At 34.1% G+C, this 23,344-nt stretch overlaps 3 protein-coding genes across 3 annotated transcripts in view; all 3 read left to right on the top strand.

The window, feature by feature from the left end:
- On the top strand, nt 1–9,854 carry LOC111706973 (uncharacterized). Its single transcript, XM_023479937.1, has 9 exons — nt 1–294; nt 2,485–2,645; nt 5,240–5,338; nt 5,535–5,588; nt 7,292–7,408; nt 7,944–8,032; nt 8,651–8,917; nt 9,147–9,212; nt 9,416–9,854. The coding sequence occupies exons 2-9, from the start codon at nt 2,559–2,561 to the stop codon at nt 9,735–9,737; spliced, it is 1,101 nt and encodes a 366-aa protein (XP_023335705.1). The 5' UTR covers nt 1–294; nt 2,485–2,558; the 3' UTR covers nt 9,738–9,854.
- A 2,074-nt stretch (nt 9,855–11,928) lies between these two features.
- On the top strand, nt 11,929–17,700 carry LOC111706972 (platelet binding protein GspB). Its single transcript, XM_023479936.1, has 4 exons — nt 11,929–12,130; nt 13,972–14,397; nt 14,960–15,056; nt 17,195–17,700. The coding sequence occupies exons 1-4, from the start codon at nt 11,988–11,990 to the stop codon at nt 17,459–17,461; spliced, it is 933 nt and encodes a 310-aa protein (XP_023335704.1). The 5' UTR covers nt 11,929–11,987; the 3' UTR covers nt 17,462–17,700.
- Nucleotides 17,701–19,296: 1,596 nt separating this feature from the next.
- The window catches only part of LOC111706969 (vesicular glutamate transporter 1), a 32,935-nt gene continuing 28,887 nt past the window's right edge, over nt 19,297–23,344 (top strand). The window contains exon 1 of the mRNA XM_023479929.1: nt 19,297–19,339. The gene's annotated coding sequence lies outside the window, so the exon portion shown is untranslated. The remainder of the gene's footprint in view (nt 19,340–23,344) is intronic.

The following is a 23,344-nucleotide window of genomic DNA, read 5'->3' as shown; positions in this document are numbered from 1 at the left end:
TTTCAGTGCGTCCTTATCTCATCCAGCTCATCCTACTCATTTAAATTCATATCCTACTCATTTATATTTATATCCTACTCATTTATATTTATATCCTAGTCATTTCTGTTCTCATCCTTAATTATCCTAATCGTCATACTCTTTTTAACCATCAAATCCGTTCTTATTTATTTAATATCTTTTCCTTCATATTGCTTAAAACCCCTTTCTTTAAATAATCAGTTACCCTCCTATGGGTGCACAAAAAAGTGTTATTTTCTTTATTTTACATCTAAGCGTGTCATGGATTTTAAGGTGAATTCTTTTTGGTTTCAAAAAATTTTTGAATTTTTTTCTTTTCTATAGTATCCATTTTTTAACATTTATTTTTTTGGGAAACGAAGTGCTTCTCATGCATGTTCTCCTTCAACAGTTTATTGAATTTATTCTATGCTCACAACACAGTGTATTTCTATTAATACTAGACTATTAGGGCGCGCCTTTTCTAGTAACAGTTTTAGCTTCTAACTGTTTTAACTTACAAGTTCCTATTTTTCTTTAAACTCCGTATTTTTCGGTTTAAGTTCGGGAATTTTCAAAAATTGTAAAAGTCGACATTTTTTCATTTTGACCGTCCATACACTTTCCCTGGAGTCAGGGGCGTACGAGGGGTGGGGGGCTGGATACACGGCCCCCCTACGCGTGCCCCCTGGGGGGGGGGGCTCATTTAATATTACATCTGGAGATCTTTTGAGAAAAAACCTCGGATTCTTGATTTTGGAGGCAGTAATTTTAAAGCTTTTCATTATCTTTTTTTAAAATCATTTTGTAAATTTCTTTTTTCATCTCTTCAAAGTTCACAAACCAACATAGCAGTTTAATTAATATAGAATCAATTGAGAGGTTTAAAGTGATTGCAGACATAATTTCACAACAATACCCTTCAAAGCTTTTTCTGATCAAGTATTGCATTAAATATCCATGTTTCCTATTTTAAAAACTGATTATTTTCATTTGTATAATTACATCATATGAAAAAAAAACTTTGAAATCTCACTTTTGCCCTTAACTAAAAAAGTTTCATTAAAAAAGCTTTAATCAATACTGCCCTCAGTGTAAATATATATTTGATATCATTATTGATGTAATTTAAATCCTATTAAAATATAGTTATTTTTTACGAAACGTTTCCATCTCTATTTTTCATCCCTTGAAGCTTACACTACAGTATTAAGAGGGAGTGTCTGATGAGTCCATTTAAGAAAATTTCATAAATAGTTTATTAACACTTGTAATATGGAAGTGTGTACATAATAGAATAGTTAAAAAGGTATTAATATTTTTTCAAAAAAGGTGTTTTAAGTGGGGGCACAATGTTTCCAAGGGGGCACAAAAAGTGCCCCCCCCCTTCTCAAATGCTCTCGAACGCCCCTGCCTGGGGTCATGTGAGTTGCCACACAAAAATTGGCCCCGATCAGTTCATTAACTTTTTTAAAATTCGGTGATGGTAATGGACCAAACCTCTGTAGAGTAATAAAAAGTAGATGTTATTTCCACATTTATTCAAAATGTACTTCGGTCTGGGTTGACCCTCGTCAGTTTTTGAGATTGTTTCTGTCATGAAGATCACGTTTATTGGATACAAACAAACACGCAAACAAGCCAAATATATATATATATATAAATTAGTGTTCCATTAGTTCATAAATCTTGCAATCATTCAATTTTAGTTTTTTTTACAAGTGCGAATTGTTCTCATTTTCCAATTGTTTACAATACAACCCAAATCAATTGCGTTTTATTGGTTCCAATTTTTCAGATGCGTCAGCTCCAAATGGTTTCAATTCAGTTAATAAAATTATATTAGGCATTTTCTGTTATGTTATCACTAAAATATATTCTGATTTTAATTAGTTGTGCCAAAGCTTGGAGCTTTTGAATAAACTGGATTAGTTAATCTCATTCTCTTTTTACATGGAGATTAACAGATATCTCTGAATTTTTATTTTTCGTACTACACCTAACTACGTAATGTAATTTCTGAGCCTATTGCTTGCTCTGTATGAATCTGATGTTTTGTTCTCAAACTCCATAAATCTCGTGTTTTATGTTTATGTTTGTGTATTGTTTTTGTATCGTAATATATCCCTTATTTTCCTTCTACAGTTATCCTTCCGAGTTATTAAACTTTGGCCTTAACCTCCCTTCCCTCTTTTTCCTGACTTGAAGGGGCTATTAGAGACTTACTTTCCATTTCAAAATTGAAATCAATGAATGGCAAAGTCAGTTTCTAATCATCCCCGTCATTTTCTTGCTCGTCTTTACTACATAAATTCGCATGTGACTCTAGAAAAGTTCAGAAAGTTTAAAAAGATTTAATTCTTTAAATTTGTTATTAATTTTTACTTCACAAGTTTCAAGACCCCCCCCCCCCTCCACACAGCAGGCCTACAAGTAATTTTCCTAGCTCTTAAACAAATCAAAACTTGAACTCTGCATATTTAGGAAAGCTGAGCAGAGCTAACGAAGAGCTGAGAGAGAACTAAACCCAACCTTGACCTTCCAGTTCCAGCCCCAGTATGGATACAAGGATCAGTTCCAGGACTAGCATGGATACTGGGATAAAATCAGTTTTGGGAATAATATTACTTCATCTAGTTTCTAAGGTTTTGTACCATTTCTCATTCCTTTACATTATATTTTTACTAAATAATTGTTGAGAAAAGCTCAAAGTAAAAAGTTTATAATTTCCTTTTTGTTGGATTTAAATGATCCAGGTGTCAAATTCTATCATAGGCAATTAGTCTCATTAGGTTTGAGATTTGTATGTGTATGATTCTACTAGCTTTATGCTTTTAAATATTGGGTTAATGTATATATCAAGATTACAGATATTACCAGAGACAATTAAACTTTTAGGTTTCATGGGTGTATAGGTTGCTGTCGAAGACAGTTAAACTTTTTAGGTTTAATTGGTCTATAGGTTGCTGTCGAAGACAATTTATTTTAGGTTTCATGGGTGTATAGGTTGCTGTCGAAGACAGTTAAACTTTTTAGGTTTCATGGGTCTATAGGTTGCTGTCGAATACAATTTTTTTAGGTTTCATGGGTGTATAGGTGGCTGTCGAAGACAGTTAAACTTTTTAGGTTCCATGGGTCTATAGGTTGCTGTCGAAGACAATTAAACTTTTTAGGTTTTATGGGTCTATAGGTTGCTGTCGAAGACAGTTTAACTTTTTAGGTTTTATGGATCTAGGTTTTAGATTATACCAGAGACAATTATAAGCAAATTGCAAGGTTAATATCTGTCTCCGAATGTCTGGTGTCTTTGTCTAATACTATCTATATCCAGGTGTCTGGTGTTTAATACTATCTATATCCACGTGTCTGGTGTCTAATACTATCTTTATACAGGTGTCTGGTGTCTAATACTATCTGTATACAGGTGTCTGGTGTCTAATACTATCTGTATACAGGTGTCTGGTGTCTAATACTATCTATAACCACGTGTCTGGTGTCTAATACTATCTGTATCCAGGTGTCTGGTGTCTAATGCTATCTGTATGCACGTGTCTGGTGTCTAATACTATCTGTATACAGGTGTCTGGTTTCTAATACTATCTGTATACACGTGGCTGGTGTCTTATACTATCTGTATACAGGTGTCTGGTGTCTAATACTATCTGTATACACGTGTCTGGTGTCTAATACTATCTGTATCCAGGTGTCTGGTTTCTAATACTATCTGTATACACGTGGCTGGTGTCTTATACTATCTGTATACAGGTGTCTGGTGTCTAATACTATCTGTATACACGTGTCTGGTGTCTAATACTATCTATATCCACGTGTCTGGTGTCTAATACTATCTGTATACAGGTGTCTGGTGTCTAATACTATCTATATCCAGGTGTCTGGTTTCTAATACTATCTGTATACAGGTGTCTGGTTTCTAATACTATCTGTATCCAGGTGTCTGGTGTCTAATACTATCTGTATCCAGGTGTTTGGTGTCTGTTTAATACTATCTATATCCACGTGTCTGGTGTCTAATACTATCTGTATACAGGTGTCTGGTGTCTAATACTATCTATATCCAGGTGTCTGGTTTCTAATACTATCTGTATACAGGTGTCTGGTTTCTAATACTATCTGTATCCAGGTGTCTGGTGTCTAATACTATCTGTATCCAGGTGTCTGGTTTCTAATACTATCTATATCCAGGTGTCTGGTGTATGGTGTCTAATACTATCTATATACAGGTGTCTGGTGTCTAATACTATCTATAACCACGTGTCTGGTGTCTAATACTATCTGTATACAGGTGTCTGGTGTCTAATACTATCTGTATACACGTGTCTGGTGTCTAATACTATCTGTATCCATTTGTCTGGTTTCTAATACTATCTGTATCCAGGTGTCTGGTGTCTAATACTATCTATAACCATGTGTCTGGTGTCTAATACTATCTGTAACCATGTGTCTGGTGTCTAATACTATCTGTATCCAGGTGTCTGGTGTCTAATACTACCTTTATCAGGGTGTCTGGTGTCTAATAATATCTGTATCATGGTGTCTGGTGTCTAATACTATCTGTATACAGGTGTCTGGTGTCTAATACTATCTCTACTCAGGTGGCTGGTGACTAATACTCTCTGTATCCAGGTGTCTGGTGTCTAATACTACCTTTATCAAGGTGTCTGGTGTCTGGTGACTAATAATATCTGTATCCTGGTGTCTGGTGTCTAATACTATCTATATCCAGGTATCTGGTGTCTGGTGTATAATACTATCTGTATCCAGGTGACTGGTGTCTAATACTATCTCTATCCAGGTGTCTGGTCTCTAATACTATCGTTGTCCAGATGTCTGGTGTCTAATACTATCTGTATCCAGGTGTCTGGTGTCTGGTGTTTTTTACTATCTGTATCCAGGTGTCTGGTGTCTAATACTATTTGTATCCAGGTGTCTGGTGTATAATACTATCTGTATCCAGGTGTCTTGTGTATTTTCTCTAATACTATCTGTATCCAGGTGTTTGGTGTCTGGTGTCTAATACTATCTGTATACAGGTGTCTGGTGTCTGGTGTCTAATACTATCTGTATCCAGGTGTTTGGTGTCTGGTGTCTAATACTATCTGTATCCAGGTGTCTGGTGTCTGGTGTCTAATACTATCTGTATCCAGGTGTCTGGTGTTTAATACTATCTGTTCTATATCCAGGTGTCTGGTGTATGGTGTCTAATACTATCTGTATCCAGGTGTCTGGTGTCTGCTATGACCAAAGTCCGTTCTACTTCTTGTCCCTGCCAAGCGTGGAGTCCCTCTACGATGATATGGGGAACATGCTCTCAAATAAGGTCAGGATTGGACAGAAGTAGATATCAATTTATTAATGATAATAGTGTGTATTATATTGATAATAATAATAATAACAATTATTATGAAAGTTATTGAAAATGACTATTTTGATGATTAAAATAATAATTTGAAACTTGCTAAAATAATTGAATATAAGGTCAAATTCGCTTAACATTTTTTTACATATTTTTCTAGGTTAGGGTTCACTGGGGTCAACTGCATAATTTCAAGTGTGTAGACTACTTTCAGGAATACAGTTGACATCATTCAATATTTAAAAATCAGGGATTTTGTTATCATAAAGGAAATATGATTGATTTATGAATCTTTGTGAATATATGTTTATCATAAATGTATCATGAAAAATTCAATAAAGTTAAAAAAAATATTGTTGTCTGAGAAATATGGCAATTCTGTATAAATATATTGGGCAGTTCACTCTGAATAAAATGGTCTATTCTCCATAAGTAAACCGTGCTTTTAAACATAGATTAAACTTGGTATTATCCATAAATAAAACGTGCTATTATCCATAAATTAAGCTTGCTATTATCCATAAATAAAAAGTGCTATTATCCATAAATTAAACTTGGTATGATCCATAAATAAAACGTGCTGTTATCCATAAATAAAACGTGCTGTTACCATAAATAAAACTTGGTATAATCCATAAATAAAACGTGCTATATCCATAAATAAAACGTGCTATTATCCATAAATAAAACTTGCTATTATCCATGAATAAAACGTGCTGTTACCATAAATAAAACTTGTATTATCCATAAATAAAACTTGCTATTATCCATAAATAAAACGTGCTGTTATCTATAAATAAACGTGCAGTTAACATAAATAAAACTTGGTATTATCCATAATTAAAACGTGCTATTATCCATAAATTAAACTCGGTATTATCCATAAATAAAACGTGCTATTATCCATAAATAAAACGTGCTATTATTCATAATTAAAACGTGCTATTATCCATAAATTAAACTTGGTATTATCCATAAGTAAAACGTGCTATTATCCATAAATTAAACTTGCTATTATCCATAAAGAAAAATGGAATATTTTCTATAGAAATAATATGGAATATCTTGTCTAGGAATAAAATGGACTATTTTCTAGGAATAATATGGAATATCTTGTCTAGGAATAAAATGGACTATTTTCTAGGAATAAAATGGACTATTTTCTAGGAATAAAATGGACTTTTCTTCAGAAATCAATTGAACTATTCACTATTATTAATAAAAAGGACTGTTCCTTTGTAATAAAAAAAAACAAAGGAAAGATTATAGTCTTTATCAGTTCTTTTAATTATGAAATGTCGGTGAGGAATTTGTAGTTTTTAAATGATTTATTTCTAAAATTATTCCCTTGACATCATCAGAATTATATGAATTTGACATTTACAAAGTACAAATTTTCTACAAAATTTTATAAACAAAATCAAAAACAACTGACTATTGACCAAGACATGGCGATCGGTTCATTCAGTCTCTTTAATTAGAATTCAATCCCGTTATCTATATGATAAAACAAGACATTCATATATATATGTTCCCTATAGCCGCCAAAACGGCTGGACCGAATGGGCTGAAATTTTGTTTGAAGGAAGGAACCCATGGGTAGCCTAGTGGTAACATCGGCTAAAAAAAAATTTAAATTATTTTTTCCACTTGCAACGCCGACGGACCCTACAGCTAGTGGTCTATAAATATAATTCAACAATCTTAAAACTTTAAAATGAAAACTTTGTTCTTAAAACGCATCCACCAACATAGAAGTAAAAAAGAGAAATGCTAATTTTCTGTTTGTTTAATTGGGTGAAATTGAAAGTTATAGCTAAGATGGACAAGAACCGAATAGTTAAATTAGCGCATAAATTAGGAGCGCATTTTTAAATATTAATAATTAATAATTATGTCAAGTAATATGGATTGTAGGTTGAATACTTCCAGAAATTAAACCCTGCCACTACAGTTCTTCATACAGCTAGAATAGATAGGTTTAGAAGATCATTTGATATTGATGTTGAACCCTGCACTGAATACACTTTTAAGGTAATCTACTGTGTACTTCTTGCTGAAATTTTTTATAAACATCAGACAAGACAAATATATAGATCTAGGATGCTTGAATTATGGTTTTTTTGAACACAAACAAATAATGATTCTACCAAAATTGTATTATACATATTTCCCCAATATTCTGGGGTAAAATGTTTAATTTATTTGACCCGCACTCATTAATGAATTGTGTTGTGCTAAAGTTGATAAGATTAAACTAATTTTTTTCTCGAAAACTCAGAATGTTTTCGAAGTCAAATAGGTCTTAAATAAAATTTCTAAATTTTCCTGTAAAAAGTAACAGTAAAAAGTGACATAACTCTTGGTCCAAATGTTTCGTTACAGCTCATATACAAATACTTTAATGAACAACTCTCAAGTAATGGCAAATAACCTGCACCAACTCTGCTATTTTTTCATCCTGTTCGATATTAAATTTTTTAAAGATTTTTTTAAGTCGAACATTGTCAAAAGAGTCTGAAATAATGATGTAAGGGACTTAAAGTGATAAATGTTGAATATTTTCCAGATTGCAGCTTCAGAGGATTATCAAGGTAGACGGGATGATTTCAAGGCTTTCTCCGGTCTTGTTTCTTACAAGTTAGATTATACACCTAGGTAATACAGATCATACATCATAGAAGATCATGGATCAATATCATAGATTAAAGATCATGGATCATAGTTCATAAATAAATCATAGATCATGGATCATAGATCATGGATCATAGATCATAGATCATAGATCATAGATCATAGATCATAGATCATAGATCATAGATCATAGATCATAGATCATAGATCATAGATCATAGATCATAGATTATAGATCATAGATCATAGATAATAGATCATAGCTCATAGATCATAGATCATAGATCATAGATCATAGATCATAGATCATAGATCATGGATCATTGATCATGGATCATGGATCATGGATCATGGATCATGGAGCATGGATCATGGATCATAGATCATAGATCATAGATCATAGATCATAGATCATAGATCAAAGATCACAGATCATAGATCATTCATAGATCATAGATCATAGATCATAGATCATGGATCATAGATCATTGATCCTGGATCATGGATCATGGATCATGGATCTTGGATCATGGATCATGGATCATGGATCATGGATCATGGATCATTGATCATAGATCAAAGATCATAAGTCATAGATCATAAATCATAAGTCAAAGATTTTTTTGATTAAAACGTTTTTAGGTTTACATCACTTCCTTCAGTGAAGGAGTTGAAGATCAGATCTGACAAACGAGGAGGACGAAGAGGACAAAGATCTCCGTATCCTCAACGAGGTCGACAAAACGACCAAGAGGAGGACGGAGAGGAGGAGGAGGTCAAGGAACCTGTTATGCTCCGGGTTAGCTGGAGGATACAGCAGATTGATTATCCGACCTGTTTGGACTACTTTATCCTGGACTACTATGATATCACCTACAACGAGAGCACCTTCTCTAAAACGATTAACAGGAAGGAGCAGTGTGTTATCTCAGCTTTTATAATCTGACTTGTTAGAATTTCAGTCCTAAATTCCTCAACGTTTTTTTGCAACATTTTCTACATTCTCACCGAAAATAACCTAAGTGCAAAGTTGAAAGATATCTTTTAAAATATTTGCCAATTCGAGTTTTTAAGAATTAAGTCAAATTTTAATTTAACTTGAAATTTTTATCATCAATGTTAATTCTGCTCCTGTTAGACCGTTCACTTCAGTTATTCAAGTTGATATTCATAGTGACACAGTACCGTGTGATCAAGAATTCAGGTACGTATCAAGAAAACAGTGCAGTACAGTACATGAGAGGCTACAGTACAGTACATTTAGTTACAGTAATTATTACAGTGCAGAAAGTGCTCGACGACGTGTCATTCATTATGACAAATAGTGTCATTAAGATAATATAAAATTAATGTTTTTTCCATACTTGTTTGTGCTTGGCTAGAATTTACTAATGTGGCATTATTCAGGCATATTTTGCGAGTTTACGGGTTGACCGGAGCAGAGACAACAACAGAATGGACTCCACCCAGCTGTGTGCTGACCACTCCAGCTCCGACAACCACCTCCAGTCCAGACTCTGTTGCCGGGTTGGGTCAAGCGGATACACTTGAAGGTCTGCTGGAGGAGAATGATCAGCTGAAAGCTAAAATTGACGGATTACAGGAAGAGTACTCTAAGATAGGGCTGGAGGTATTTAAAGCCTTTACAGAGGATTTCTTCAAGGGATTGGAGGGAGCAGTGGAAGGACGGCATGAGAAGAATAAGAACATGACGGATACAGATTATTAATCCAGAAGATAATCCTTTCAATCTTCCACAGCTATAAACCTGTACAGTACACATTGAGGAAGAGACACCAAAGCCCGAAATTTAAAAGAGTATCGTTGAACGAAACTCCCGGGTTTCCTTTTTGGGGTCTTATTATTTGTGTAGATTTTTATTTAAGAGATTCGAAAAAGTGGTAAAATATGATGAAACTAAATAAAACAATATTTCAAAACAAAAATATCGATATCCACAAAACTGGTTAAACCCATTTGTGAAACCCGGGTTACAAAACTGGTTTTCAGAACGATACCCTGTCTTAGGTTTTGGGCTCAGGAACCTTATTTGCATAAAAAGTGTACTGCAACTTCTGGGAGAAATTTTAACATACCCAGAGCCCGGATTGACCCAATTAACGGGTGTATATAAGATGTACGTTGTATGTGTCCGTACTCTATAGTGTTTGGCTAGATGTCTGAGTCTCTCTTAGTATAGGTGTCAGCAAATAATATAATTTTACAATAATTTCTATTTTATTTTATCGACAGGGGTTGTGTTTCATTGTACTTAGGACGGAGTCGGACACAGTCGAACACATCATATGTTAGTAAAAAAATGTACAGATGGAAAGATCTGTGCTCAGTGTGTTCTTTCCAGAAACGACAATGCAACTCTTGTTCATACTGAGATGGTGGTTCCAGTATACCTCCTTGGTACAATATTTTTTTTTGAATATTTGCTTTATTACATATTTCCTAAATACCAAAAAATACCATTAATTGGAATTATCTGTTTTTATCTATCTATATTTTTATGGCGTAATCAAAATGGTCGAAGGATTTTCTTTCTTCTTGAATACACATTGAGTACAAACCACTTTTAATAAAGCCCAGAAAATTAATTAATTTCATTTCATTATATTTTTTTTAAATATTGTTAAGCTATCAGCTGTTTACATAGCTTTAACTTAATATTATTATTATCAAAATATAGATGCAAGATTTTTATTGTTTTTTTTTCCAAACTTTGAATAATTTTCTACAAATGTTAAATATATATTTATCCATACGTTATTTAGTAATCTTTAGTTATTGATTTTATTCTTGTATACTTTATACTTTTTTTACTTTTTATACATATGAATAATGAAATATATTTGAAAAATATGTCGAAAAATAAGATTTTATAAAATAATTTCTTGTTCTGAAATCGATCCATTGATGAGTCAGCTCCCCCCCCCCCCCTCCTTCCATCCAGCTAAGTCTCAGTCTCACATTTTTAGCTCATTAAAGTAAATTCCTGTAAAGCAGATAACAAGAGGGAGGTATCATCAGTGACTTGGATATGATTTTTTAAAACTGTACATCAACTGTTTTTAAACTGTTCAGCAACTGTTTTTAACTGTAGAGCAACTGTTTTTAACTGTACAGCAACTGTTTTTAACTGTACAGCAGCTGTTCTTAACTGTACAGCAACTGATTTTAACTGTACAGCAATTGTTTTTACTTGTACAGCAACTGTTTTTAACTGTACAGCAACTGTTTTTAACTGTACAGCAACTGTTGTTAACTGTAGATTTAAAGGAATAGTTCTAACGTCAGAATAGGTAAATGTTTTTCGTCCATTCAGTCACTTACCACCTCAACAGGGAATGTCGGCCAGTTCCAGCTGTTCAAAACCGGTTTTGGGAGTTTATAAGGATGGTTTATTTAGAATTCTCTTTAAAGAAACATAAAAAAGAACGACCCTCGATTCAAAATTTGACTTTGGTTATTTTATAATATGATGTTTGTAACGTATAAGGGTGTGAGGCTAAATTTTTATAGATTTCGAAGATATTTGACTGAAAGCGCGGTCCATTTGAAAAAATCTCTTGTTGTTATAAAGTTGTCACAAATCAGGCCAAGTGATTTCTCTTGCAATACACTAATTAATGACCCCATTAAACCCTGAAATATTTAACCTTGCAGTCTGGCACTAAGGTCAGTGCACTAGCAAAGACGGGTCAGCGTGGAATTTGTGTTAAGAATTTAGATTAAAAATAGAATAAGAAGTGGAGCAAGTTTCAAGGTAAAAAGTGGAAGAGATGGAATCTAGGATATAAAATCTGATTTAAATGACTCATATTCTCAGCTGAATACTGAGAAGTGTGTAACACTTACAGCTGTACAAACAGCTTATAGTTGAAAGAGTTTGAATATGTTGAGAAAGTTGACCAGTACTACCTGACCCTCCCCGCCCTGCTGACCAGCCTCAGTCTCTCACAGTATCAAGATGCCTTCAAGACGCTGGATGTGGGTTCGTCCTACTCCTCATATATATGCTTATAACAGGGAGCTGTCATCCTTTAACACTTCTTCAGCTTCATCCTCATCATGTGCTTCAGCTTCCGCTTCAGCCTCATCAGAAACATCCAGGTAAATATCTATCTATCTACACCAAATACAAGTAAAGGTTTTTTTATCTATCTTTCTACTTATCTATATATCTATAGCAAGTACAAATACAGATCTTTTCATAAAATCTAACCGTACCAAGTACAGATTTATCTATCTACAGGTACAGGTACAGATATATATTTATCTTCTAAACATAAGCACCATTTACATATCTATCTATCTACACCAAGGACAGTTACAGATCTATTTATCTATCTATCTATTAAAAGTACATCTATATATAAATTTGGCTTGTCTGTCTGTTTGTCTGTTTGTCTTCTATAATTGTACTTGTTTCAGTGATAACCAGATAACTCTGGAATAGGAAGTCAACTTTTAGACTCAAGTTATAACTTTAAATTGTTGAATAGTTACAATGAGCATGAGCACAACAATTCTGCAATGTAAGCAGACACACTTAACTTAGATAGTGATTTAATAACTTACTACGTAGCAAAGCTATTTACTTCGTGACAACATCAAATGCACTTCGGTATTGCCTTAATGTCACCTTCCTAATCTACAGTCTATTATCAACGTGAAAACATATACTCTAAAAACTGAATAGGCCAAAAACTACGAATCTGTGGTGCTCTACGCCCCAATTTTTGGATTTTGCAATTTTTCTAGCGTAAGATACTTTTATGGGTCATTTCGACATAATTCAGCATAACTAAACCGAGGCATGTGAAGAAATTAACTGTGATCACAGTTATTAGTGTTAGTACTGTGATCATTAGTTGAACCAGATACGAATAGTTAAACTTCTACTGCATGCTGACCTCCCATCTCAAATTGACAACATCTCCCTTTTCAATAATTCCTGCAGCTCATTTGTTTTAAAGTCTCTTATTATCATTGATTTTATCCTAGATTTATTTATTGTTTTAAATTTCAGATTTGGACATTCATATTTCTAAAATATTCTAAATCAGCAAGCTTAAGGGAAACGTAAATCTTATTATTAATATCCCATCAATTTCTCAATAATGATTATTTTTTCTAACGGTTTATTCTAATTGATTTACGGTCCTCCAAAATGTTAGGGTCTTTTAAAGTTACGTTGTCAATTCCTTTAACCTGTCTATGTGTATTGTGTATACAGTCTAAAAAAAGAGTGATCTCTAAAAATATTCTAACGTTGACCTATTTTTTACCTATTTAACCTCGTGCTAACTAGACAGACCGGAGAGAAAAAAATACATTTTAAAGTATGTCTGGAGAAGAGTTAATTTGGGTAGTTACTCTGTGGTGTCCCAGGATATCCGTCCTATCTATCCTAATCTATCTCCAGGGTTGACATTTAGCTGGGAGAAACTATTCCGAGTTCTATTATACAACAACATGCCTGCTCAATGTATACACATATACAAGGTCATTCAGCAGCTCTGTTTTCATAATACAGAATTTGAGTTATACAAATTACAAGAATATTACATTATAGTAGATTTCATTACAATTTGATCCAGCTTTCCGACATGTTTGTTTATTTTAGCAAACTCAAGAAATACACTACTCAACAAGAAACGTTTCAGTCTTTGTTTCATGTTCATAGATCTAATTCATTAGCTTTTATTTTTAAGGCCTTCAGAAACTTCATCAAACCTTGAATATCCCAGAAATTAGATTTGTATGTTTCCTATATCTTGTTCTACAAACATAGCATTTCAAATTTCCTCAGTCATTGTGACCGTAAGAAAGTATGGGTTTAAAAACAAGTTGTAATATGTAGATTGATGGGGAAAAGTGAATATCTGCTACATCAATGTTTGCATAAACTCTAGAACTAAAAACTGGATTCTAATCTAAACTGTTTTCAGGTCTTTGAGAGCTAGATCTGAAGCTGTTGTAGATCGGAGTGAGGGATACAGAGGATCTAGAGCAACTAGTCTAGCTCCAGCTCCAGGAACAGGACTCACAGGATACACAGGGTTCTATGGTAGACAACTCTCTCTTCATAGAGAGACCGAGGAAGCTCGAAGATCCGAGGCAAGAGCTGCTTCTGCTGCCGCTTCAGCATCTAGAAGTGCTGCCGCTGCTTCCTATGCTGCTTCCAGTCGCGAAGCAGCAGCTTCAAGCTCCTCCGCTGCAGCTTCTAGATCAGTGTCAGCAGTCTCAAGGTCCACTACAACACAGGAGACGACGGAAAAGACGAGTATGCAGAGGAGGCAGGTGGAGGAGAGGAAGGTTTCCTTCAGATCTCAGATGGATCAGAGTATCGCCGAAGGAAGGCAGAGCATGAGCAGGTTAATGTTTTAATTATTTATCTTTTTTTTGATATAATTTTTAAAAGGTTCTGAATTCTTCCATAGTTTGTCCACCCGTTTATCTTTCCAACCTGAAAGTGTAAACCTTCGATAATTAAAACTAGCAGAAAATCTGATCTGTTAGTAGAGTCAGTAGTTTGAAATATATCGATATCAAAGCTCTGCGACATCAGGTTGCAAAGATTTTAGGTCTCGAAAATTGAGTTTGAGGCAATTTTGTTTGTGACGGAAAAGGAAATGAGTCTTTGCCACAAACTGAAATTTTATAAGCCTTTCATCTTTGCAACCTGATGGTGTAAACCTTTTATATTTTAAACTAAGATTATTTGATCTGACAGAATTCATAGCTTGAAATATCTAAGTGCTACGACATTGGGTTGCAAAGATATAGAGATTAGACATCCAGCATTTGTGGCAAAGACTCAAATCCTAAAAAAAAATTGTTGCTTTTGATTAATCTGGATAACGGAGTTTTTGTAGTTATAAAGCAATAAGTTTTGTCTTTTTGAAAATATAAAAAGTTCAAGTCTTTGAATTTTAGGGCAGTGCGTCGAGCTGAAGCTCATGCTGAGACCAGTGGAAGGGATCCTAGACACACATATGTTCCCAGGGATACTTCCGACGATATCTTGAAAAAGGTAAACATGAAAACATAAAAAAACATGAAAACATAAAAAAACATGAAAACATGAAAACATAAAAACATGAAAACTTACAAACCCTCAAATCTTATTCTTAAAATGCATTTTAAATGAAATGTCAAAACTTAAAAACAATCGGGATGTTATTAACTGGTACCAGTATCAAACGTCGGACGGTAAAAACCTAAGACTTACAAATCTCGGACTAGTACAAACGTCGGACTGGTACAAACGTCGGACCAGGACAAACGTCGGAATAGTGCAAACGTCGGACGGTACAAGCGTCAGACCAGTACAAATGTCGGACTAAGGAAAAAAATTATTTGAATTTTAAGATTTTTTTTAAGGTTATTTTCTTTTACCCACTGGTTAACAAAAATCTATCAAAAGTTACTGAGTTCTTGTCACTAAATCAAATATTCTCATCCCTAAATCTTTGAAACCTGGTAATGATATTAACCTTTGATACTTTCAAACTTAAACTGTTTGATCTTATAGATTTCATAGGTTGAAATATTAAAGTTTATACGATATCGGGTTGCAAAGATATATTGAAACATCAGAGTTTGTGACAATTGAACTCAACTCCTTTCTGGTTGTTTTATACAGTGCTACCTTCAAAGGATGAGACTTTGATTTTTTATCAGAGCTGGAAAAACAAATTCTATCCAATGAGAGACCTCCGCAATTTCTGACAATTAATAAAGAATTTGTTGTCAGCCATTTTGTAAATTAATCGATGAAGAAAAATGTTTAATTTACGTTTGAGATTCTTTTTTTAACTAATTTTAACTAATGTATAATATAATTTTAACTAATGTATAATGTTTAATAAATGTGTGAGAAATTAAGTGAAGGCCCTTCCAGTCAAGAAAACGAACAAATCTGGCGTTCTATTGAATCAAATTTGTTGAGCTAAATAATTAATCTGGAGACTAACATGATCTCGAGATTATGTTAGTCTCGAGATTAGCAAAAAGAGAGGATTAAGCATTAGTCCTGATATCCACCATTCTAAAGTTCCCTGCTCAGAATAAGTAAGTGATTTTTAATTTATTTCTTATAGCAATGGTCTTTTTTTAAACTCAACCAAAGTACGACGTGTTCCCTTATAAGTGTACCTGTCTGACGTTTGTACTGGTCCGACGTTTGTACTAGTCCGACGTTTGTACTAGTCCGACGTTTGTACTAGTACGAAGTTTGTTTCCGACGTTTGTACTGGTCCGACGTTTGTCTCCGACGTTTGTACTGTCCGACCTAACGTCCGATATTTGTGGGTCCGACGTTTGTACTGTAAATATATGCCACCTTACTTTACTTAATTTTTTTATATTAAATCAAGCCAATATGTCTCTCATTATTTTTTAAACTTTTTTGCTGTCCTTATATATCAGAAATATGTGAAAAATTTTATTTTATCAAAGTAGATTGATGGATGCATTATTATCATTTTTAAAATGAAAACAATTAGTGTTTATTTTACTTTTCTCTGTATGTTTTTAGCCCTTTTGTACGTACCCCATAGTGCATCTGCTTCAGAGCATTGATCCCACTAAAAGGGACTGTGAGCATAATTCTAAGTGAACCTCCATGTAAAAAGATTGCCCGATTCACAACAGTGCAATTAAAAGCTTTGACGGATCAAGTATGAATAAGATATCTATGAGTATCATTTTGAAAACTGATTTTTTTTAATTGTCGACTCTCTATACAAAATGACTTGCGCAATTCTACTGCTGGAAAACATAAAGAAATTATCAGAAATAAACACTTTCAAACATCGAAATACTAAACAATATCTTCTTCATTATTGATCAGATTGAAAAGCCTCTTTTTTATTTTTAAAAAATAGGTTGCCTGAGGTCGTTGTTAATCCTAATCGCTTGATCTAGATATCCAATGTGGGCACCTTTAAATTTGAGAATCAATGCATAGTCTCTCAAATAAAGTTAACCATGCAGGATACGATTACCACTGGATATTGAAGAGGAATTAAATTAATACGTAAGTCTTCATAAAAAGGAGATTAATGCTTGAGTCCCTTTAAAAAAGTTCTGACTTATGTAGAAATAATGGCGTCGAAAGGAAAATCCTTAAAATCTTCATGAATTTGTTAAAGTGTAATTTATTTTCAGCTTGCAGATATCCATATGGCCCCTTTTGAAGGGAAGGAGATCGGAGAAGCAAGATCCGCCATGGCTCAGGGCCGTGTAAAGATTGACAGACTAGAACGAGAGCTAGAGGCGATTACTGCCTCCGCCATGAAGTATAGATCCTCCTACACCAAGTCCGCCGCCCAGATGGCCAAGCAGGCAATCTCGGAGGCTGAATCGGAAGCTATGGCGACCAAGAAGATCAAGAGAACTATTGTCGAGGAATCAAGCAGAAGACAGGTTGCCTAGACAATGAAACGAAGAATATGAGAGAATGATTATTTTAACCTGCTTTACTCCACACTAACACTAGGGAACAATCCCCCCCCCCCTCCTGCCGTCTCGAAAGGAGTCAACAAAAAACTTTCTTGGTTTTGTGTGATAAATCTTTTCCAATGCGTATCATGCTGTACACGAATCAATGAATTATGAACGACTAAAGAATATTTATACCGAGATATTATATTGAAATAAAATTTATAAACATATTTTTCTTTTTCGAATGAACAGGGTTGGAAAAATAAAGGAGTTGCGTCTTTGCCACAAATTCAAATTTCATAATCCCTAAATCTTTGCAACCTGATGTTTTAAACGTTAGATATTTTAAACTTAGATTATTTGGTCTAACAGAATTCATAGCTTAAAATAGCTTTGTGTTGCAAAGATAAAGGGATTAGTTAGTGGCAAAGTTTTTGTTGGTTCAGGTTTGGAATATTTTGGAGCGGAAAACTATTTTGAATTTCACGGAACCAGGTGTGCTCAGTACCATGAAAACCTCCCCTTCAACCTCCGCCGGAGCTTGAAACCTTCCCTTATTGGAGAATTAAACCTGAACTCATGGTAATCCGTCCCCCTGGTTGGACCGAGGTCAGATCCAGCCTCATGGCAATCCTAGCTCCGTGTAGGGGTATTTCAGATACAGCCTCATGGCAATCCTAGCTCTGGGTATGGGTATTTCAGATACAGCCTCATGGCAATCCTAGCTCCGGGTAGGGGTATTTCAGATACAGCCTTATGGCTATCCTAACTTCGAGTAGGGGTATTTCAGATACAGTCTCATGGCAATCCTAGCTCCGGGTAGGGTATTTCAGAACCAGACTCATATGGCAATCCTAGCTCCGGGTGTAGGGGTATTTCAGATCCAGCCTCATGGCAATCCTAGCTCCGGGTAGGGGTATTTCAGATACAGCCTTGTGGCTAACCTAGCTTCGAGTAGGGGTATTTCATATCCAGACTCATGGCAATCCTAGCTCTGGGTATTTCATATCCAGACTCATGGCAATCCTAGCTCTGGGTATTTCATATCCAGACTCATGGCAATGCTAGCTCCGGGTAGGATTTAAAATTGGAGTATTGGACAATACGTTCTTTAATTCTTGTGACCAAAGGAACTGAGTTTTTGCCACACACTCTAAACTTAATCCTGATATCTTTGCAACCTGATATCGAATAGACCTTAGACAGTTCAGATTATGAATTCTGTTAGATGAAATAGTTTGAAATATCGAAGCTTTACACCATCAGGTTGCAAAGAAAAAGCACCAGAAAATTTAGGCAAAAAATCTTAATATATTACTTAATACTTAAAGACTTAAATACTTAAAAAATTTTTATTCACAATTCTATTATTACATGCACATATCTATAAAAAAAAAGATTATGTTGCATCAAAAAAAGAGCAGAGAAAAAACAGAAACGTGTATGGATTTTTATCTTTATTTAGTGTAGGTTAGATGACAAGGTGAAAGCAACCTGTTTATCTCTGGGAGAGATCTGTTTCTCATCAATATAATTCCATCCTAATCTAATAAAAAGAAGATTAGAACCAACCTTCTCCGAGCAGGATAAACAATAGGACAATTAAACCTTTGTAAACAATTTAATAAAACCTGTCAAAGAAATTCCTCTCCGACAAGGTTGGATGAGTTGCTCTGCTCCGGGTAGACGGATATTAGACAGGTATCTCTTCAAGATTGGAGTTCTCTCCGCTCCGTCAACTAGAACCAATAATATTCAAGCTCCAGGAGAACCTTTCCAATAGGAGAGGTATAGAGGCCCTAGCGGCCTCACAGGTTCAGATTCTCTCAGTCCCTCTCTCTACCTCCGGAGAGGATACAGGCTCACACAGTAAGTAATCTTATTAATTATCATCATTATCAATTTCATGATTATCATTATTTCATGATCATCATTTATTTCGTGATCATAATTTATTTTATGATCATAATTTATTTCATGATCATCGTTTATTTAATGATCATCCTTTATTTAATGATCATCATTTATTTCATTACTGCCATACTATAATTACGTATATAACCATCGTTAGTGTCATGATCATCATTAATTATGCAGAATCATCATTACTTCCATAATTGATTCATAATAACTTTCACAATCAGTGTCCATGATTTTACTGTCATGATCATCATTACTGTTATAATCATCATTACTACCATAATTATCATTAATTTCATTATCATCACTGCTTTCATATGCATCATCCCTTTCATTATCATCAATCATCATTAATGTTGTAACCATCCTTTATTTCAATATCATCGTTACTTCCATTATCATCATTACTTTCATAATCATTAATCATCATAATCATCATTACTAAATAATAATATATTCATCTCCGTGATAATTTAACGTAATTTTATTCTTTAATATAATAATTTATATTTACATAATATATATCAAAATTATATTTTTAAGTGATTGTTTCCTATATTATACTTTTTTACTAATATGGAGTTTAGGGAACAATTTTATTATTTCAATTAAATATCTTCAGAACAGAGAACTTTTGGATGAGAAAAAGTTAAGTATTATAATTGTAAGGCTTAAACTGAAACTTTAGAAATTTAGATTTAGAGACGTAAATATTAAAATGTGAAGATTTCCCGACTTATCATTGGTTGAATCTCAGTCCTTGGTTTTCTTTGGTCAGTATCCTTGTAGTCTTCGATCAGTATTCTGATTTCTTTATTTAGTATCCTGGTAGTCTCTGATCAGTATCCTGGTATTCTCTGATCAGTATCCTGGTTTACTCTGATCAGTATCCTGGGTTGGTTATCTCCTCGGTTAGTTTCCCTAGTTGTATCCTGGATTTCTCGTGAAGAATAATTTGGTTTCTATGGTCAGTGTCCTGAGTATCCTGGTTCTGGTTTGAAGAATATTGGAAGCCTCTAATCCTAATATGAAAAGAAGGAGTTTAAATGGTTCAATAAGTATATATTTGGGATAATCCGTTGAAGGGAAGAAAGGAGAGTGGAGTGAAAGGAGATTGTAAGAAAGAAAGGAGGGAGAAAGGATGAGAAGAAAATTAGAATATACACAAAGGGGGGATAAAGGTTGAACGGGAAAGGGAGTATATAGGTAAAGGAGGGAAAAAGGTTGACAGGGAAAGGAGTATATAGATAAAGGATGGAGAAAGGTTGAAAGGAAAAGGAATATTTAGATAAAGGATAAAGGAAGGTTTACTACAGGGTAAGAAGTATATAGATAAAGAATGGAGAAAGGATGACAGGGAAATGAGTATACAAATAAAGGGGGATGTAGATTGAAAAGGAGTATATAGATAAAGGATGAAGAAAGGTTGAAAGGAAAAGGAGTATAAAGATAAAGGATGAAGAAAGGTTGAAAGTAAAAGGAGTATATAGATAAAGGATGAAGAAAGGATGACAGGGAAAGGAGAATGAAGATAAAGGATGAAGAAAGGTTGAAAGGAAAAAGGAGTATATAGATAAAGGATGAAGAAAGGTTGAAAGGGAAAGGAGAATGAAGATAAAGGATGAAGAAAGGAGTATTTAGTTAAAGGGAGTAAGGTTGAAAGGGAAAGGAGTATATAGATAAATGGGGAGCAAGGTTTAAAGGGAAAGAATTATGTAGATAAAGGAGTAAGGTTGAAAGGGAAAGGAGTAAATAGATAAAGGATAGATACAGAAAATAATAAAACATGCATAGCGTATTAAACTTAAATTCATTTTATTTTGGCATAACATATTTCCTCCATACTCTAAGAGCTAAGAATAAGAATAAAATCCTTAATTCCTTTTTCCTTTTTTGGGTGAAGCATGGAAACGAAAGGAGTTAGGAGGTTGAAAATTCGTACCAGCAATTCTGCATAAAATAAAATGCCAGAGACATCTGAATTTTTACGCTAAAAAGTTTTAAAAAACAAATATTTACAGTTTAAAAATAACCCTCGTAATTAAAACGCAAAATAGTATTTATAAAATCTCCATACATTAGTGATTAAACAGTTCTCTAGTTCCAGGAGATAAATATGTTACGTCATCTCAATCCTCTCACGACGTGTTCAGAATAACATGATATTTGTTTCCGGGTTCTTCCGCCTTTTCCCTGGATATCTTTTAAGCTACTGCAGCAAGGGTTCGAGGGCAGACTGAAAACTAGGAATACGATACTGAGATACTGAGATACTGAGATGCTGAGATATTTGGAGCCTGAGACAATAAGATACTGAAAGATGCTATGAAGAGATCATAAGATACTGAGATACTTGGATACTAAAACGTTGTGATAATGAGACACTTTTATGCTGAGATACTGAGATATTAGGAAACTGAGATACTGAGATACTGAGATACTGAGATACTAAGATACTGAGATACTGAGATACTAAGATACTGAGATACTGAGATACTAAGATACTGAGATACTGAGATACTTAGATACTGAGATACTGAGATACTGAAATACAGAGATAATGAGATACAAGATATTGAGCTACTGATATACCGAAATACTGAGAGACTGAAATACTGAGATACTGAGATACTGAGATACTGAGATACTGAGATACTGAGATACTGAAATACTGAGATAATGAGATACTGAGATACTGAGATACTGAGATGCCAATATCTAAGATCTGAGATGCTCATGTTATGAACCAGACTAGTAAACAATATAAATATAATTATCCAATTACAATCATGTATAAGGGAGGGGAGGGCTAGAGTGGAAAAGAAGGGATGGAAAGAAGGGGGTGGGGTGGGGGATAAATTGACACCCTCCCACCTCCCAAGGGTACAGAGGGATACTAGAGATATCGTTAACAATCATCAATGTGGTTTAAGAAAAGAACAATTATTGGTTTCAAAGTTGAACTGTTTTATTTGTCACAACAGTTAGACTTTTACATACAGGGTTATCCACAAAGAACGAGACTTCAACAGCGACATAAAACCCTTAAAATATGACGATTCCAAGGTTAAACTAAGTCAGCTGTCTTGAATATAGTCTCTTAGTTGCTTATTTAAAGATTTTGCAAAGAAAATAACAAGTTTACAGTTGCAGGGAATCATGAAAATAAGTGAACAGACAGAATAAATTCTGTACAGTCGTCTCTAAATTCTGTAAGTCTTCTCTAAAGTCTCATCTTTTGTGGATAACCCTGTATTTAAGCCATTTAATTCAAACCAGGGTTAAAGAGACAGAGTTCAGATAGAAGAAAAATAACAGCTACTAGTGTTGCTCGGAGTGTATGTATATATTCAAAGAGAATAGACTATATTAGAGTGGAATTTAGTGAAAAAACTGTAAAACGGCCATTTTGTTGTACTGTTTCCATACTGCAGGTGTACTTCACACATTTGTGGCCTTTTGGGCCCTGGAACATGATTTTATAGAAAAGTTTTCTTGAAAATTATTTGATTTTCTCTATTGTATATATATCTTAAATATTCAACTAGTAGATATAAATAGATTTAGAATATTGCTCAGAATTCTATTGACGAGTAGAAAATGAAACTGAGAAGAGACGAAGATAACGTTAATAAACGGAAGTTAAGAAGAAGCCAGAGAGAAGCAGAAGAATAGAAAATTATAAGAAGAATGCGGAAAACTAAAAGAAGAGTAAATTGAGACATTGAAGTAAAACTCAAAAAGATGAAAAAGGGATAAAAAAAAGTTGAAAGAAAGAAGAAGATTATTTCTCAAATCTTTTTCTTTCATAAGAGTCTTATTTGAATTTAAAGGTTTACATCTGAAGATTGTGATCCCAAGGGAACTCGGTTAATATCTAATATCACAGTTGATAAACCTCAGATTAAACCTTGACAGCTGGTTCATAAACTATATTTCACGGAGCCAGAGAAA

Source organism: Eurytemora carolleeae, unplaced genomic scaffold (genome assembly GCF_000591075.1).
Source record: "Eurytemora carolleeae unplaced genomic scaffold, Eaff_2.0 scaffold704, whole genome shotgun sequence".
NCBI classification, from domain to species: Eukaryota; Metazoa; Arthropoda; class Copepoda; order Calanoida; family Temoridae; genus Eurytemora; species Eurytemora carolleeae.
The sequence above is the reverse complement of the archived record's forward strand: the minus strand, read 5'-3'. Positions and strand labels throughout refer to the sequence as shown.

Coding starts and splice junctions, on each gene's coding strand:
- LOC111706973 (XM_023479937.1), top strand. CDS start 2,559: ATGGATACAAGGATCAGTTCCAGGACTAGCATGGATACTGGGATAAAA. Junction 2,646..5,239: donor TACTTCATCTAGTTTCTAAG/GTTTTGTACCAT, acceptor ATCTGTATCCAG/GTGTCTGGTGTCTGCTATGA. Junction 5,589..7,291: donor AGTGTGTAGACTACTTTCAG/GAATACAGTTGA, acceptor TATGGATTGTAG/GTTGAATACTTCCAGAAATT.
- LOC111706972 (XM_023479936.1), top strand. CDS start 11,988: ATGCCTTCAAGACGCTGGATGTGGGTTCGTCCTACTCCTCATATATAT. Junction 12,131..13,971: donor GCCTCATCAGAAACATCCAG/GTAAATATCTAT, acceptor AACTGTTTTCAG/GTCTTTGAGAGCTAGATCTG. Junction 14,398..14,959: donor GGAAGGCAGAGCATGAGCAG/GTTAATGTTTTA, acceptor TTTGAATTTTAG/GGCAGTGCGTCGAGCTGAAG.